This window comes from Phyllopteryx taeniolatus, chromosome 16, assembly GCF_024500385.1.
Source record: "Phyllopteryx taeniolatus isolate TA_2022b chromosome 16, UOR_Ptae_1.2, whole genome shotgun sequence".
NCBI classification, from domain to species: Eukaryota; Metazoa; Chordata; class Actinopteri; order Syngnathiformes; family Syngnathidae; genus Phyllopteryx; species Phyllopteryx taeniolatus.
The window spans coordinates 9278926-9296909 of record NC_084517.1 but is presented as its reverse complement, the minus strand read 5'-3'; the positions used below and the strand labels follow the sequence as shown (position 1 = coordinate 9296909).

Below are 17984 nucleotides of genomic sequence, written 5' to 3'. Positions count from 1 at the left end.
GGCTTCTAGATTCCCAATGTTTCTCAATCAGTTAGTATGTCATATCTGTAATGTATACTTCTCTGTTTTGTATTTTTCCTGTCCAATGTCAAACATTTTATGATTGGCCCAGTCTGGAAGGAGACAAGATGGCTTCTGGACTAAGTCAACCATATAAGGAAATGGGCAGTAGCCTTTACTTCAATGGACATTACAGTGAAGGAGTTTTGAATGACTTTGGGAGATTGCAGTTCTTGGAATGGAATGAAAGAAAAAAAAATGAGTTTAGGCGCAGGAGAAGGAGTGTTTAAAACTATTTACAGCCCCTGCTATGCAACTTTGCTCGCAATTACAGCAGACATGAGAATTGTTTGATTGATGAGTTGGTGTCAATGGCAGCCACGTTCAGTGTCTTTGGCTGGTCTGTACTTCACTGTGGCTCAGCAAACAGGTCAGCAGACAGCCATTAGATTCACGCTTGAAAGGTTTCCTGTGAAAAGGCCGCTTCTCCCGCCCTCATCGGCAGTGTGTATGGTAAAACATATGATGTCGCAGGTAAAACAACTGGGCTTCTGCTGATGTACAGGTTTAACTACGATGTGGCCCGTGACAAAAATGACTTTGACATTCCTATAAGGTGATGCTTCACAGCTAGCAGGAGTGTACCGGTATGTGCTTTTCTCTTGTTCTCAAAGCTGTTTTTGATCCCCCTTCCTAAATGTCAATCTTCATGGTACAGCCATAATTTCACCAATTAATTCCTTTGTGTTTCCTCTTGATTAATAAGCACCTTATTTGATACAGGAGAAATATCATGCCAGTCCTTCTCTAATGGACAATGTTTGTTGTAAGACAGCTGTAAATTAAAGTTCAGTGACTTCCTTTACAAGCTAAATATGTTCCCTTGTTGGGTGGCTTTTTCTCTGTCACACATATAGGACATGCTCTATAGTAGCTGAACATAGGCTTGTGCATGTTTATAGGCTTACATTTTCACTATATGTTTTCTGCCCACGGTGGTAGTTAAAACAATCTATTGACACAGTTCCACATTCAAATCCAGGTTCTAGTATGAGGTACAGTTTCTTCTTGTGCCTGGGCAACTGGGGTTCCAAAAGGGCTTCACCCATACATTATTGGTTATGGGAACAACTGCTGGTCGCTCATGGGTCAAGCAGATTGTATTATAATTTAAGCAAGGGTTTGCGGGAAAAAAAGGGGGTTAAGCTTATCTAAACCAATGAGGGTTTACACGGGGGTCCTGATATATAGCTACGCTACATTAGAGCATTTTTATCCATCCGACCATATAGCGAAGTGCATTTACTTTTACTTGGAGTTGGCTGTTGAAATCCAGCTTGCAAACTTATCTTTTTGCTATTATTGTTGTTTATTGTTGTTCTTATTCCACATTGTGTCTGGTTATTTAGATGATTGATTTAAATCTTAGACAATTTTGAGAATTAGTTTCCCAGCGGAGCCTAATCTGGTATATGCGCAAACGACTTCCACATTCGGCCAACTAGGTAAAAGCACGCCGCCTCGCTCAGTTGAATGGGACTGTCTCAAAGCACCCGTAGCAACTTTGTCTAAAATGTTGTTGTTTTTTAAACCGAGTCACCACAGAGCCACCAAAGATGACAACAGATGCTGTTTGGGCTTCTTACATGTTTACACGTATAGCATCATATTAGTGTAAATAAATGATACACGTGTTTAACTTTGGTCTGAAGACACCAGCCATAAAGCAAACAAAATTTTAGTTCAGCTTCAAAGAATCATTAAATCAATCATACTTTTGATCGTCAGCAAAGCATACACAGGAAGTCAGCTATTCCGTGTTCCACATTGGTCCGTGATGTTTTGCATATAGCGGATTAAAAGAAAATTACTTTAGGAAGTTTTTCCACGTTATTAAGCAAGTTACCATTTTTTTAAAATAAAATAAGCTATTTCTGCTTATGTAAATAACAAAATAGCCCAATGCCTTGCGAAAGGAATGAAAACAGAGTAGGACTCGGAAAGCAAATTTTCTCTCAGGCAAATGCATAGTATTAAGAGAGCCGCTGTTTAAAAGCCGATTATGTGCAAGCAGGTATTTGAAGCTGCTGGGGGTGTCTTTGGAGTCTCAAGAACCCTTTGGTGCCAGGACCCTCCAAAGGCTTACAGTCATTCATAAAGCTGTATTTCGGCAACCCCTAACCAGTCTCACAAGGAGAAACATTTGCAGTGGGATCTGAAACACAAGAAGACACATTTTCAAACAGCTTTATTAATCTATGAATGCCATACTACTTGGATGGTTCAAATGGACGGAATTCTGGAGGGTTGATTTCCCAACAAGACTGCAACATCATCAAGGAGATAGCGGAGTGATGTTTTGGGATGGAGTAATGGGGAGTGAGATGGTAGGCCCATTTAAGTTCCCTGAAGGTATCAAAATGACCTACAAAATACACGAAATAGCCAAAAGTATTCGCTCCCCTGCCTTGACTGAGATATGAATTTAAGTGACATCCCATTCTTAATCCATGGGGTTTAATATGACATCAGTCCACCGTCTGCAGTTATAACATCTTAAACTCTTCTGGGAAGGTTTTCCACAAGGTTTAGGAGTGTGTTTATGGGAATTTAGGACAATTTTTCCAGACGCACATTTGTGAGGTTACACACTGATGTTGGACGAGAAGGCCTGGCTCTCAGTCGCTGCTTTAATTCATTCAGTGTTCTATAGGGTTGAGGTCAGGATTGTGCAGGCCAATCAAGTTCACCCACACCAAACTCTCTCATCCATGTTTCTATGAACCTTGATTTGTACATTGATGCACAGTCCTATTCGAACAGGAAGAGACCCTCTCCAATTTGGAAATGTCCAAAATATTAGCCGCTTAGCTCCAGTGAAAGAAACTGAATACATCAGCATACCAAGAGATTTTGGACAGTCAAACAGTTTGGTAATTACCCCTTCCTGTTCCAACATGTCTGTGCAGGCGAGGCCGGATTTGAAACCGGCTCCTCAGAACTGTGAGGTAGATGTGCTAAGCAGTCCTCCACCATGCTGCCCTCTAAACATATTTACCCATTAAAATGAATGGAAATGCAATCAATCCGTTCCCATCCCCCAAAAGACACTACAATTTTTGGTAAAGTGTCAGTGTATTGTAAAATATAGTCATACAAGCATAATGGAAGAGAATGTAAAGATATTAACTGGTTTTTTGAAGTGTAATCAAGCCAAGTTTCACACATTTAAACACAAACTAAAGTTTCATTTGCGTGCCTGTACCTTTAAATTAGACTTTACACCGATTTTATTGGCCTGATCGGTATTGGCCCATAATTAGCATAATAATAATAATAATTTATGCTGATTGGCTGATCGGCTTTAATGTCATAATTCGCCATTGATCGGCTCCGCAAAAGACATCGTGCACAGTATATTTGAATCCAAAAGCTAGTTTATTTTTAGCCTTGTCGTGTGTCTTTTGATGTAGTACTCTAAATATCTGATGGCCAATAAAGTTATTTAAAAAACATGGCGGCGGTGTGGGACAGACAACACGTCTGAGACAGACAACACATAATGCCCGGATCAGACTACAAGACAAATTTGCTCTCAAACTACTGCAATAAAATGTATTCCGATACCACCACAGTTTTTTACGATCATTGGGTTTTATCTTGTCAACTCAAATGCGACCGGATACACTCGTTACCGTGGCGACGACAGCAAGAGTTGATCGCGCCGACTGCATTAGAAGGACAAAATGGGGGAAAACGTGTGTTGGTGGTCACCGCTGCTCAGGAGAGGACGTTCGTTTAAGGCTTGCTTGAGGTATGTTCACGTTTAATGTTGTTTGGTTTAATACGATATGGCTCGCAAGCAGGCAACAAAAATGTTATGTGGCCTAGCAAAATAGTACTAGCACTAACGGTTGTACGTAAACATGCCGCCATTCTGTCAAATCATGCTCTAAATTTTCGGTGGGGGTGAAGTAATTTAATTACAATAAAGTAATTTTATTACAGTAAATAATTAACCTTTATGGAGCCAAGGAACATATTTTATAATTGGAAAATCTCACGGCACACCAACAAACAAAAATGTCACAAAAAGTGGATACATTAATTAAATTATGTACTTACTGCCATCTAATAGAAGACCATTCATTTGTTCTGGCTGTCACCATGCCTCACTGGCATAAATAGATGAACAATTAATAAATTTTGGAGCAATTAAGTACACAAGTATATACAGTAAATGAACAGGTCATTTAAATAGACACATTGCTCCATCTTGTGATCGGCCCCAAAAATCCTGATCGTGTATAGCCTACTTTAAACTCTCTCTCTCTCTCTCTCTCTCTCTCTCTCTCTCTCTCTCTCTCTGTGTCTCTGTCTCTGTCTGTCTGTCTCCCCCCCACACTTGCTCTATGTTAATTGTTTGCCTGTGTGGCTGTGGTGTATTCCATCATAAGATTGATGGAGTCTCTGGTTACTTCAAAAGCATGAATTCTCTTTTTGTATTTACTTTTCAAGTAAACGCCAACTAGTTGGGCCTCTTTTTTGAAGACTATCTATTCATTATATCAGCCAAAGTGCTGCTTGTTATCAAGTGAGTGGAGTCCCCTGCTGCCATATAGCACTCGTTTCTCAAGTTTGGGCTCACAAGCCAAAGCAAAAACCCGGCCAATCTAATGATGTCTAAAAAAAAATTCGTAAATCGGGTCACTTGTATCACAAGGCACCACTGTATTTGTAATTGGCCTTCATTCCTTCCTTTGTCAATATACAGTATAGTTCACGCTACCTTTCCAAGCATGATGTCAGCCCCACCTCAATAAGACTAATAGTTTCCCTTTGGACTGGTGCTTCATCACTTACTACAGCTCAATCTTTTGAGCATGGAGTATTGTAACTGTCTTTGGTGCAGATGGGTTTAAAGCCAGAGCTGGCTGTCAACGGCGTGTGTGTGACTGTCACTGCGGAAAAACAGTGAGCAATCAGCCTCTTGGATTAGGGAACGAGAGAGGGACAGAGCTCATATGCTTTGTGGCAAAGCATCTTAGTTACTGTAATTAAAAAGTCTGTCTGGAGGCCAAGTGTTTCTAGGCGTCACCCGGGCCAACAGTAGTGAGCAGACCAGTGTCTAATGCTGCTTGATACACAATTTTTTGGACCAGTCCTAACCTCATATCCACTTCTGTCTTTCACTTTCTGTGTGTCCACTCATTTAATAGCGTCCTACCCAGCCCATGTTTCTTCCCACCCTTGCCATAAAGGGGTTACAGTATATGCTTCAAAATGATATGAGCAAGCAATATTGCTGTCATCAAACACAAACAATTGATGTGCCCCAGCAGCAGCACATCTATAAAAAGTGTAGAGACTGTATTGTCTGCGGTACCATAGCTGCACCGGAAATAAAGGAGAGCTGATCGGAGTCAACGTAGCTGAGCTGAGATGCATCAATTAGTATTTATTCACTACTGTAGTCTAGTATTGACACCTTCAACACCACCGGCTTTAAATGTGTCATGAATAATTTGTCTTGGATAATATTACTTTTTGGTGTCCATCCATTCCAATCTTTGCATTTAAAAATGTGTATTTAATTTGTAAACACTTAATAATGCATGAGTGTTGTCAATATTTCATGGCTGGTTGACTGAAAACAGATTTCTTAGAGATATGCAGGTAGACTGAGTAAGGAGTAGGGAAATGCTTACCATTCACAAGGGAGCTAACGTTAAAAACATTTTAAACATGTTAACTTAACCATCTTTTTTCCAATCTGTTCTGCATCCTGCAGGGGTCCCAGGATTCAACAGGAGCACAGGATGGTTTGGTGGCTCCACCCTTCACAACGTTCCCTCCTCCACCACCTCCCCAGAATGGAATAGCTGGGACAGAATTTGGCCCTGGGGCCATGTTTGGTGCAGGGGGTCAAGGTACAGCTGAGGTAGGCGCTGGTGCTAATGGGGACACCACCAGTACCACCATCAACAACAATGTAAGCACTGTGTGGTGTCAAAGGGTTTGCTGGTTGTTAGGTTCACTATCAGGCCTCACTTTATATATTTGTCGGCCTGTGTGGAATTAATCTTGGAATCCATCCATCCGTCCATCCATCCATTTTCTGTACCGCTTATCCTCACTAGGGTTTCGGGCGTGCTGGACCCTATCCGAGCTATCTTCGGGCAAGAGGCGGGGTACACCCTGAACTGGTCGGCAGCCAATCGCAGGGCGCATATGGACGAACAACCATTCGCACTCACATTCACACCTACGGGCAATTTAGAGTCTTCAATCAACCTACCATGGATGTTTTGGGTATGTGGGAGGAAACTGGAGTGCGCGGAGAAAACCCACGCAGGCACGGGGAGAACATGCAAACGCCACACAGGCGAGGCCGGGATTTGAACCCCGGTCCCCAGAACTGTGAAGCAGATGTGCTAACCAGTCGCTCACCGTGCCACCATTGGAATCCACACAAAAGAATACAAACCTCCTAATTATATGTATTCCTAACTTGGCATTTTGCGTCAAAATAAAATAAGGGGTGGATATGAAATTGATTCACGGAAATATGATCATTTGTCACCATTTGAAAAAACGAGGTTATGCTGTATGTTGTTGATTATGTCGTGTCAGCCAGCTGGTGGCACAAGTAATTTAGGCTCATTTTGTTGGCTGTCTATTGAGTGGCGACCAGTCCAGGGTGTTCCCCACCTCTCGGCCAAAGTTACTCACTCACCTGCTACCCTAATGAGGCCAAGTGGTATAGAAAATGGTTGGATGGATAGTTTGCTCAATAAGGTAGGATAAAATGAAAACTTGAACAGAGCTAGGTAAAGGTTTGTGTGGGACCATCAGAACTAAAATGCACGAGGAACATTTTATTTTTACCGTCATTGATGTACTCATTTATATAAACTTTTTCTTTCATGCAACTTTAACTAATGGTACTTACTGCACTGAGCCCCGTTACATAATTTTTGCCTGCACCTTTATTTCCCAACTGCTCTTCACCTTCTGTCTTCTACCGCAGGGTAAGACTGAGGAGACTTCCCAGGGGGAGGCAGCTGTACAGTGTGGTACTGGAGGGACAGCAGGAGGGGGATCTGGAGGAGACTCGTCGGAGGCTAAAGGGACCCCCAAACGCCTACATGTGTCAAACATCCCATTCCGCTTCCGTGACCCTGATCTCAGGCAGATGTTTGGGGTAAGAATCTGGCAAATGTGTAGCTTTACATACTGTACAAGCGAATCAGTAGATTAACCAATACACATTAGGAATTCTTTGGTAAGGCAGTGGACTAAGATGTTCATGGTTGACCTCTTGTTGCTCTTTTAGGCAGTGAATATGTATCAGTGTATTAAACTGAGTGGGGGCAATGAAACAATGCGTGCAATGTGTTTTATGTACAATAGTGACCCCTAGTGCAAGAAGTTGTACTTGACAAGTCAGAAGCTTCTGAATTTTAATCAAATTCAAATTAAATCACATCAATGATTGTTGATTATTTCATCGATTAATCAAATAATTGGATTAAAAAATATTTTGCATGAAAGTTTATTGCAAAATAATTTTTCGCAATGGATGGATGGACTGTTTATTCACTGATTATTGTTGTTCACTTGTTCTTTAATGCTTAAACAAAACCAAATAACAATTAAGCAGCATCACATGAGATGGAGTAATGTTTTAGTCACCAACCTTTTTGAAACTGAGAGCAAAGGGCTACAATTTTGATACTGTAGACACTTCTGAGGCTGCTTCAGGTTCAACTACATGTCAATAATTAATTACAGGTTATTCATATTATGGCTGCAAATAATAATAATAGATTTTTTTTCTCATAAAATAATTATGATTCAGTTACTGTTTGGTCCGTAACATCAGAAAATAGGGAAAAATGTTGATCATTGTTTTCAAAAATAAAAGCAGATGTTTGCAAATGTCTAATTTTGATTAAACACAAAAGCTGCTTTCATGGAGGACTAAAGAAATCAGAGAATATTTACTGTTGAGATGATCAAAATAGTTGTCAATCATTTGTGACACCTCTAGTAAGGTTTTTGTACCTACTGTGTTATTTTCACAGCAATATGGGAAGATTCTGGACGTAGAAATTATTTTCAATGAGAGGGGCTCAAAGGTAAGCGAAACCGTACAATTTCTATCATTGATGCAACCCACAATGTGCCTAACCCTAAACATGTAATACAATGCGATGTACTCGGGCCAAAATTAACTTTTTGACTCACCAGCCAAGCATATTTTTTACCAGCCAAAATATTAAATCATTTTACATAGGGCTGCACAATATCAAAAAAATATCGTCATCGCAATAATGGGACGTGCAACGTGTATATGTGTGCAGCCCATGTGTAATATGTGTGCAGCCCTAATTTTACACATTTCTATGAACAAAGTCAGAGCAACATTAAACAACAGCAAAAAGACAAAATAGATATAACCTAACAAAGTCTGGTCTCACACAGTCCCCGTGCAACAGCATTACAGCCTCCGCGGAATCATACTCCATGGCACGCATTTTCATCATTGAACACTTTTAAAAGATTTTTAAGCAGCTTGGAGGCTGAAACATCAGTCTGTTGATATTTCAATTAATTTGGTTTTATAGAGTTTGGATTTTGCTTAGTAAAACTGCTGATTGTTGTACTATGACATCTTAATGTTTTTAACTTGTACTGTCAAACCTGTTTTATGTGTTCATTGTAGGTCTGTTCGATCTTGCAAAACAAAACATTTTTTTTCGTATCGTCCCATCTCAATTATTGTTACGATGTTTTTAAACTTGTTTAAGAAGACAGTTTTAAAGCATCTGTACGAAAAACTAAAGAAGTGAGAGAGTAATACATTTTATTAACACCTTTTACTGTACTGTACAGGATACAAAATAAACAAAGTGCCGCCTTGGATAATGAAGATACCTTGAACTGTCAACTTTATCATTCTGTTACCCTGTTAACATTGCTACTTTCAAATGTCATCATCATCTTTGATAACAATACAGATTAACTAGTTTTGCCATTTTAAAAACCACCTGATTAATGACGCGATTTATTGTTGTTGCTTTGGATTGGCCTCACTGCTAGCAGTGGCTAACTGCTAATGCCACTTGTGCTGGCAATAGATAGTAAGAGGCCCTACTTTTTTTCCCCACATAATCGCTTGGGTGGTACTTCTTCAAAAGAATAAACACGGTGTTGTCCGTCTTTAAGGTCACCGACATACCTTACACATCGGCTAGTTAATAGCATTGCTCCACGTCGGTTTGGAGATGCCGCCACACAACCGGCGTTGTGTACTTGCATACTTCCGTCGCTGGGGCAAGGACGGGCCACCGCCGACTTAAGAGGCTCAGAGGACGAAGTCGGCGTCACGATCTTGCTACAGGGCGAGCCAGCTGAGGAGGCGTGGTTTGTTTACTCCCGCTACTTGCAAACGGAAGTGGAGGAGGAAAAGGACGTTTCCGATTAGCTGTTGACATGCATATTCCATCATGTTAAATCGAGGAAATACGCACACAGCTGAAAACCGAGATCGTGAATCCCACGCACTTACCTGGCAGGACACACGCTGCTCCAATATTACTGGCTCCAGCACACACGCTTCTAAACTATGATTTGCGTGTGTATGTTTGTGTAGGTGGGTACAAACATTCACTTACCATGTGGCGAGTACCCGTGAGATTCACTCGTCAAATGGATAATTTAGTCACAATTTCAGACCCTGATGATGTAGTACTGGAATATTGAAAGTCATTGTTCTTTAAACTGTAGTTAAATATCAACCATTGTCAGAAATCTCCCCAATGTTAAAAATGTCTATGGCACATTCCCCCATGCCGACTCAGTCTCTGCCTACTTTCATGACCTGTGCTATGTACCACAGGGTTTTGGCTTTGTGACATTTGAGACCAGCGCAGATGCAGAGAAAGCCCGCGAAAAGCTCCATGGCACATTGGTGGAAGGTCGTAAGATTGAGGTAATTTTCTCCGTCTGTGTCCACTGTGCACTGTTCTGCCCTGTCGCTACGGCCATTCAACTCCTTAGAACTACTGATTGCTAGCTAGCTAGCGTTGATAATGCTCTGATGCAGCGCATTCATATCCCACTGCCTGGTCCGCTGTAATTTTTGTTTTTACATTTAAAAAAAAATGTTTTTTATTTTGTGGTGAGACTGATTGGGGGTGCAAGAACACATATTTAAGGCATGCTGGGGTACTTTCCCTCTGCAGCATTTTTTTCCCTCTTGAAGCTGTTGTCTCCTCTGCTTTTTTGATGTCCAACTTGAAGTCCAACTTGAAGCCACATTGTTACAACTTTTCACCAACAATTGGAATGATGTCTTTGTGGTTGGCACCGGAGGGCACGAGAGAAATGCAGTGAAACGATAATGCATGGCAGATTGCTATCGGATGCTCTTAATTTCTTCCCCGGTGTACAATAAATGCTGTGTTCCCCTCTCCTGATAGTGACACCTAGTACAACAACAGCATGCTGGGAAACACAGCAGCACTGATGCATGTTCACTTTATGTACATCTTAATTCGTTCCAAAGAACTACACGGTATATTAAAATTTTTTTAAAAATTGTTCAGTTGTTTTGCATTCTGATTTTTTTATCCGTTACTTGTTTTGGATTTCTTGACCCAGGTCACTACAGGACAAGAGCTCTGCATGGGCTAACTGTGCTGACTTCCATTTGTGTGTGTGTTTGTGTGTGTATGTGTGTGTGAGAGATTGAGTGTCTGCAGGACCTGCATGACTGATGAAGGCTGGACCTTTTTCCCTTTCAGTCCTGTATTCTGGTCTTCTGTTGCGTTTGCAAATGCAAGATAGCGACCTGCATCCACTGGTACAACATCCTCTGCCAGCTCCACTTTCAGTCAATCAGCAAGCTGAATGGATATGGATGGAGTTACAATACTTAAAGTGGCAGCCTGTCTTGTCCCTTGCATTGCTTTAAGCTGATTGTGCCTCAACCAAATTAATGCATGAAATCAGTTATGCCTATGAGAGAAGTTTGTTGCATGCACTGTTGTACTTGTGTTACGAGTAGTGTAGTGAAGTACTCATGTTGAGCTGCAGTGAGTGATAAAGCAGTACTTGGTTCAGTGTTCTTTTATGGTGCATGGGCTTGAAGAAACAAAGGGCTGGCACAGGGCACATCTTGGGTTTGGTTTACACATTCTTCCTTCTTTGGAGAAAAGGCAAGGCACTTCTATTTGCACCAGTGCTGTCTGGAAGTTCTCCTATCTTGCAGGTGTTGCTTTTGTAAACATTTCCTTTAATTGGTCATTTCAGAGTTTGGGGAACTATGTTTTCAGCAATAAAGTTGGCAACAAAATAAGATTCACAATAATAAGCATTGTAATTCACAAACTCTGACATAGAGGCCCACTGTTTACAATGGTTTTACTTAAATTTTTATCTTGTGTGAAGGAGGCTTAATCTTTTCCACTGGCATGAGTTAAGTTGATAGCCTAATTGTGCATGACTAGTATTTTATATTTAGTAATATATAGTCTAACCGTGGTCCGATCAGGGTGTGCAGAGATTCTTTCCTTGCATGTTCATTCTCAAGCTGTTTTGTATGTATTAGTTTTGATGATGGGGTTCTGTTTTGTTAGCATGGAATGTTGCACTTGGGCAGGTGAAGTCATTGTCTTTTTATTGTAGTTGGACTGAATAACTACCCTATATTGTTATTTGGAATGTTTATCTATTTATAAAAAATAAAAATAAAAGTTGTTTTCTGCAGTCAGCATAACTGCTGACTTATTGTTGGTACAGGTCACTGTAATTCTAACCAAGCATGTATGTAGCCTAATTTTGATAGGTGGAGAATTATTGACATTTAAGTTCTATTGTACTTTTTTTCCTGGAATAAAACTCTGCGCTCCGAAGAAGTCACTGCAGACCTTCAATGTATCCACGGAAGTGGCCCAATTACAACTAACTTTACTCTTTACAAAGTTGGCTCTGATGTCGTCACCATTGATGCTATTCTTTATACCTGTATAGAGAGATTAAAAAGCCCTGACTCTTGAATAATACCCGATACTAGTCACAAATAAGTCAGTAACATTATCTACCCATGCTCTCTCGGTTGCTTGTAATCGGCTAATCCTAACATCTTTTCAGTATTGGAGCTTGATCAATCATAGATGTGACAGATGACTGCTCCGTATGGTTGTGTCCGTTGCATTTTAACTATTATATATTGGCTATGTTACATAGTAGGGAGGCCCCGATACTAGTATTGGCATTGGTACCATATTGTTCATCTGTGCAGTACTCATACTAGTAAAAATGCGCTGATACTACACACCAATAGCACTTCTGAAGCCTGGCATATACACCACTGTATATTCCCGGTAGCAATGTTAGCCACGTGGAGAAACTTTAAGGTAAACACGGGTGACAACACTTTCAGCCAACTGCAAATTTTGCCATGCAGTAATAGACACGACCGCCCAACAAGCACCGAGTTTCGAGCACCGTTGTCAGCTGAAGTCCACACAGCTTGGCTCCGGCCAAGCCAGCCACTCTCCCATCACGGGTGTGCCACAACGAGTAAAGAAATTCATATTATAACGTGTGGTATTCTCACTTTATTTTGTAGTTAACACACAAAGGTAACAACATCCATATTCCTACTTGTTTAAACCCCTTAGACCAGTGATTCCCAACCAGTGTGCCGTGGCACATTAGTGTGCCATGAGCACTCTTCAGGTGTGCCATGAGAAATTATAAAATTTTACTTAATTGCTCAAAAAAATATTTATTTACAAGAAATATTGTATCTTTGTTAATTTATTTATGCCAGTGAGGCATTGTGACAGACAGAACAAATGAATGGTCTTCAATTAGATGGCAGGAAGTACATACAGTACTTAATGAATCCACTTTTTGTGACATTTTTGTCTGTTGGTGTGCCGTGAGATTTTTCAATTGTAAAATATGTGCCTTAGTAATATATAGTTAAATATATATATATATATATATATATATAACCATAAAGGTTGGAAATCACTGCCCTAGACTGTATGTTCTTTGTCTCCATTTTCATCTCTTATCCATGTACTCCTTATACATCGTACTTCCTAGTGTTCTGACTCAGACACTGCATAACTGAAATACCCTGTATTACAGGTTACATTTAAGTGAAATGTATGGCAAGAATGTTTAGAAAAAGCTAGTTGGACTGGAGGTTAAAATGTCAGTATTGTCAGTTTTAAGTGTTTTGTTTTAGTTTTGTGAAACATGTTCGAGAAAAGGTTTTGTGTTTTTGAACAATATTTGGTTGAATAAAATAATTTAATCACAATTGCAAGACTTAATGCCATTGTCACATATCTGTACTTGTCATTGGCAAGTACTCAAATGTAAGTACTTGTACTCTATCTAAAAAACAAAAAAAGTGGTATCGGTGCATCCCTATTTTCTAGACGATGTTAACTCTTACACCACAACACACCCCTGGTCAACAGGCGGAAAGCACAACCCCTCATCCCATTACGCTCCCATGCTTTAAGTTGAGTATTGTTCCGTCGTCTGTGAGATGGAATCTTAACAGGAAGTGTGAGCTCCTCCGCAGCGCAGAGTTTTAATCGGACATTTGAACACAAGCACTTTGTGTGTGTCACATATTGTGTAGTTCTGCATGTGTAATCTCATCCAAATGGGGCTCACTGAGAGTTTGATCATCACTGCATGGGTATGTGTGGGAGAAACCTTCTAAGCCCCCACTTTTCCATGGTGCCCCACACTGTTCATTTGGGCAGACATTGACTTTTCAACCCGCTTGTGGCAGAACAAATGTTAAAATCATTGCCATGTTCATTGATAACCCCTGGCCCTAAACTGTGGATTTGACTGGCTCCATTCTGATATAAAAATCCTGTTCCAACACAATTTGTCTTAAAATGGATGACATGAATTATGACAAAGTTTTTCATGTGTAAAAATACGTAGATTTAACTTGAAAGACAAGGCAAAAGAAAGTTTGCACTTTGGCCTTTCCATCCTTGTCCTTCTTTGTCTGTCACATGTAATCCTAAACTCTTCACTCTTTCATTGCCAGTCAATTTTGTCTTGTCATTTTCATCATTTCACTTTTTTTTGGCAACCAATTGCCCTATTTTGTTATATTTTTATTATTGTCATTTTATGTCTCTTATTGGTTAACTATATATTTTGGGGTGACTGATAAAACTGAAAATTGTTGCTACTTTACCATTATCAAAGTACAGTACTGTTCTCTTGTGGCCTTACCACATCAGGATGAATTATTTCATCTTAAAATCTGACAACTTTTACCCTATCATCTACATATAATGGGGGGAAGTGAGTATTTCTACTAATAGCTACTTTTTTACCCCTTCGCTGTTCTTTCCCTGTAGGCCAGTGGTTGGGTTAAAAAAAGGTTGGCCCAACGCTACTTTCACGTTAACAAATTGTTCTTTTGGAGACAGAATCCTTTCCATTCATGGGTCTGATTGTTGTAATGATGCACAGATTGAGGGCTACCTTTCCCTTTTCTGTCGTCTTTCTCTTATTCTCTTCTGAGCTGTAACACTGCTGCTATCAGGTTTTTATTTGAAATGGATGGTGAGGGGGTGACGTCTAGCTTTCTTTTGTTGCCTGGATTATTTGTTCCTTTATTTATTATATTTTTTCTGTTTCCCTGACGACTTCTGTGTGTTGTTGTCAGTCTCCACGGTAACCACTCGCTGTTTCTGCTGCAATGGTAAGTTGTGTTCAAACATTTATCACTGAACTGATCCCCTTTCCACCTCACCCCTAAAATGGGCATTTTTAATCAACATGTGCAACATACAGATTGTGACCTTACCACTGTTAGTCTATTATGATACTGGGGAGCTTAAATTCAGGCCCACACATTTACCATGCAAGACAGCTGCTGAACATATCATTTTACAGTCACAACATAGCACACACACAGACACTCTATGCAATAGTCTGGATTGTGTAACAGTAATACTTTCTGCACCCATCCCCCCCCCCCACCATGCCATTAACACCTCACTGGGAATGATCGAATGTAATCACCCTCCTCTATGCAATGACACGGCTTTCCAGTCTTTCTGCTTATTATCCATTAGTGTATGAAGTGTTCATGCTTTTGATAATAAAAGAAAAATCACTGTTGCGTACAATTTTATTTCAGTGATTTGCAGACTGCTAATTTCTTCATTTTATTGTCCTGCCTGCATTGTACATGCTAGTAAATGTTACATATTTAATGTTAACTTTAGGACTATGATGCATTTGGAACCTATATGTTCACAAAAAAATTCTTTGTGGCACAAGAATTTGTTCCCGGATTCCAACAAAACCTTGGGATGCTCTTAAAACAACTTCAACCTGTTGGACATAAAAATACTGAACTCTTCAACAAAACCCACATCTTTTCATTTACAATCTTTTTGTTATTCCTTCCAAAATTAATGACTGTATGTTTACAATCACCCAATGTTATTTTATTTTATTGCACTTTATTAAACCAAATACAAAATGTCCCAACATTTGTGAATGGGGGGTGGTATATTTAAAGTTAATTTTCCAATATGTGGATAGGTATTAGTTGATTCTGCTTAAATCGTAGTTGACTAACACTAGGACCCACCAATTTTCACTAATACTGTTGATTCGTGTTTTGTGTTAAAAATCACATTAGAAATTAAGCCACACTCCTCCAGCTCACTAATCAGGCAGTGCTGTAACCATATGCGTCTGATGCGGGGTTTACTTTGCTGTTTTTTTTTTAGGCTCTATTATGCTGCCATTTTGTTTTCTTCTTTTGGTTTGGTATTCTTGTAGTGGATTGTCTGTGTATTTGTAGTTGTAGTGGTAGTCATAGTGTACTCTTCTTAGTTTGTGACACACAGTTCTCTTGCCTGGCACAGTGTCTCATGTCCATTTTATTTCTCTCCTTTTTGGGAATGAGGATTGCTCTCTCTCTCTCTATTCTCTACTCTCTCCTCTCGCTCTCTGTTCCATCCATAATTTGGTGCTCTGTTTCTCAACCCACCACATGAGAATCTTCAGGAGAATGGTCACCAAATCTAATTGAATGATGCACCTTCATATAGTTATATATATTTTTTTGGATTTAAACATGTTTTTGTGTTATTCAATTCATGTAAATATTATCCCTTGTTTCTTATTTTGTCTTTGTTTTTGTATATGGACTGGCTCTCTCTCTCTCTCTCTGTACTTCTCACCTGCATCCTTTCCTCTTAACTCACCTGTTTCTTTTTTGTCTCATGTGTTTGATGTGGGAGTGCTGCGATTGTTTTGATTGGTCTCTATGCTGCATCCGACGCTTGCTGATTGGCTGATTTTTCTTTCTCGTTTTTTTTTTGGTTTATTACTCACTCTTGGTCATGTGATGCGCCCATATTTGGCTGCCTGTAATTTCTGTTATATGATTATTGATTTTGTAAAACAAATGTTTTTGCACCCCCTTTTACTCTCCCTTGTATTGTTTGTATTCGTTTTAGGTGTGTAAACCCCACAGATTTGGTTTCATATGGAAATGTGATTTTATTTTGTCTGGGTCTGATGATCAGACTGGACTGGGAGGGCAAAAGGGACAAGAAAGTCTGAATGTTTTATTAACCTTTTAACATTTTCAGATTTACCTTCCATTTTGGTCTCTGTTGATTTGCATGTCTTCCTGTCAGGTTACCCTAATCCATTGATTGCACATAACACAAACACGGTTACATACTGGGCACACACTGAAGTTTAAAACATTGTAACAACATGTATGAAAGTTTGCTTTGATACAAAATGTTCCGCATTAATGCATTTACATTGCTCAAATGCCTACGGCACTTGCATGAGACAGCTAGGCAAGCTAAACTAATTGAATCATTTGCCACTGACCTTGTCCTTTGCAATGAGTGAAGAAGGCGGCAAACCTCATTTCCATGTGAATGAAGCTCAGCAGATAAAGAACATGACTCAGTTAGGGAGGCAGTATGGATGGCAGTCCCAGCCATTAATGGTCTCTAAATTAATTCCTCACTCTCGCTCCTTCTTTGTCAGGCACACACTCTCCCTTCATCTCGCTTAAAGGTCATAAATCCGAGGATTGCGGCATAGTCAGATTTAGGATCTTGGGCAGAGGGCTAGATTCTCTTTTTCTTAAAACACATCAAAGGTAGATGACGATAAACTCTGGAAGTGTCACGTTATCCTTTGAAGCTCTGAGACGAGGACTGATAATCAGCCATCTTGGATTGGACAGCCTCTCTATTAGACTGAAATATCTACCACCATGCATTTGCACATGCCAAAAATGTCCTCCTCCTCTATGTAGTCACTGCAGCAATATAACCAGTTTAGCCCATGGTAGCCCTCGCATCTCAGAATGTATCATCAGATCTTTACCAGACAGCTCGCTCTAAATTGCATGATGACTCGAAATAACTGTTCCTATCGACTTTTGCACAAAGTCATGTTCAACAGTGCGTTGCAACTAACGCTGCAATATCATCAATTTCACAGTTGCACAAATATTGACTAAGCATGCATACTTGCAGCACATAATCTTAGGCATATCAGTGTAATGCTATTCCCTAAAAATACTACGCAGCAGAGAATTGGTCTTATAATTAAGTAATCTACATTTAAATCGACTTGAGTGTCCTCTGTCCATTTGTTATCTTTGTGACTTTGACTGTGTCCCCTTCCACTGCCAGGTGAATAATGCCACTGCCAGGGTGATGACTAACAAGAAAATGGTCAGCCCCTACCCTAATGGAGAGGCTCTGAGCACGCTGCCTTACGGTAACAACTACACTGACTCATTAACGATGAAACACTGTGCTCGCCTGATAATCCAAACAAGCTAGTTTTCTGTGTTATTGCCTCCAAATCCTCAAAGCTTTTGTCTTTTTGTGTCTGTGCTCTTCATACACTGCAACTCCTCATCT

At 40.0% G+C, this 17984-nt stretch overlaps 1 protein-coding gene across 10 annotated transcripts in view; it reads left to right on the top strand.

Moving 5' to 3' along the window:
* LOC133466346 (RNA binding protein fox-1 homolog 2-like) overlaps nucleotides 1-17984 on the top strand; it is a 66749-nt gene that overhangs the window by 34140 nt on the left and 14625 nt on the right. For 7 of the 10 annotated variants that reach the window (XR_009784922.1, XR_009784923.1, XM_061749937.1 and 4 more), the window contains 5 exons: nucleotides 5792-5992; nucleotides 7031-7204; nucleotides 8088-8141; nucleotides 9905-9997; nucleotides 17751-17838. Coding sequence is in view for 8 of the 10 variants with exons in the window: in XM_061749937.1 (XP_061605921.1) it covers nucleotides 5792-5992; nucleotides 7031-7204; nucleotides 8088-8141; nucleotides 9905-9997; nucleotides 17751-17838 (610 nt within the window). In the remaining 2 variants the exon portion in view is untranslated. The remainder of the gene's footprint in view (nucleotides 1-5791; nucleotides 5993-7030; nucleotides 7205-8087; nucleotides 8142-9904; nucleotides 9998-17750; nucleotides 17839-17984) is intronic. The other 3 variants (XM_061749942.1, XM_061749941.1, XM_061749939.1) reach the window with 2 other exon arrangements.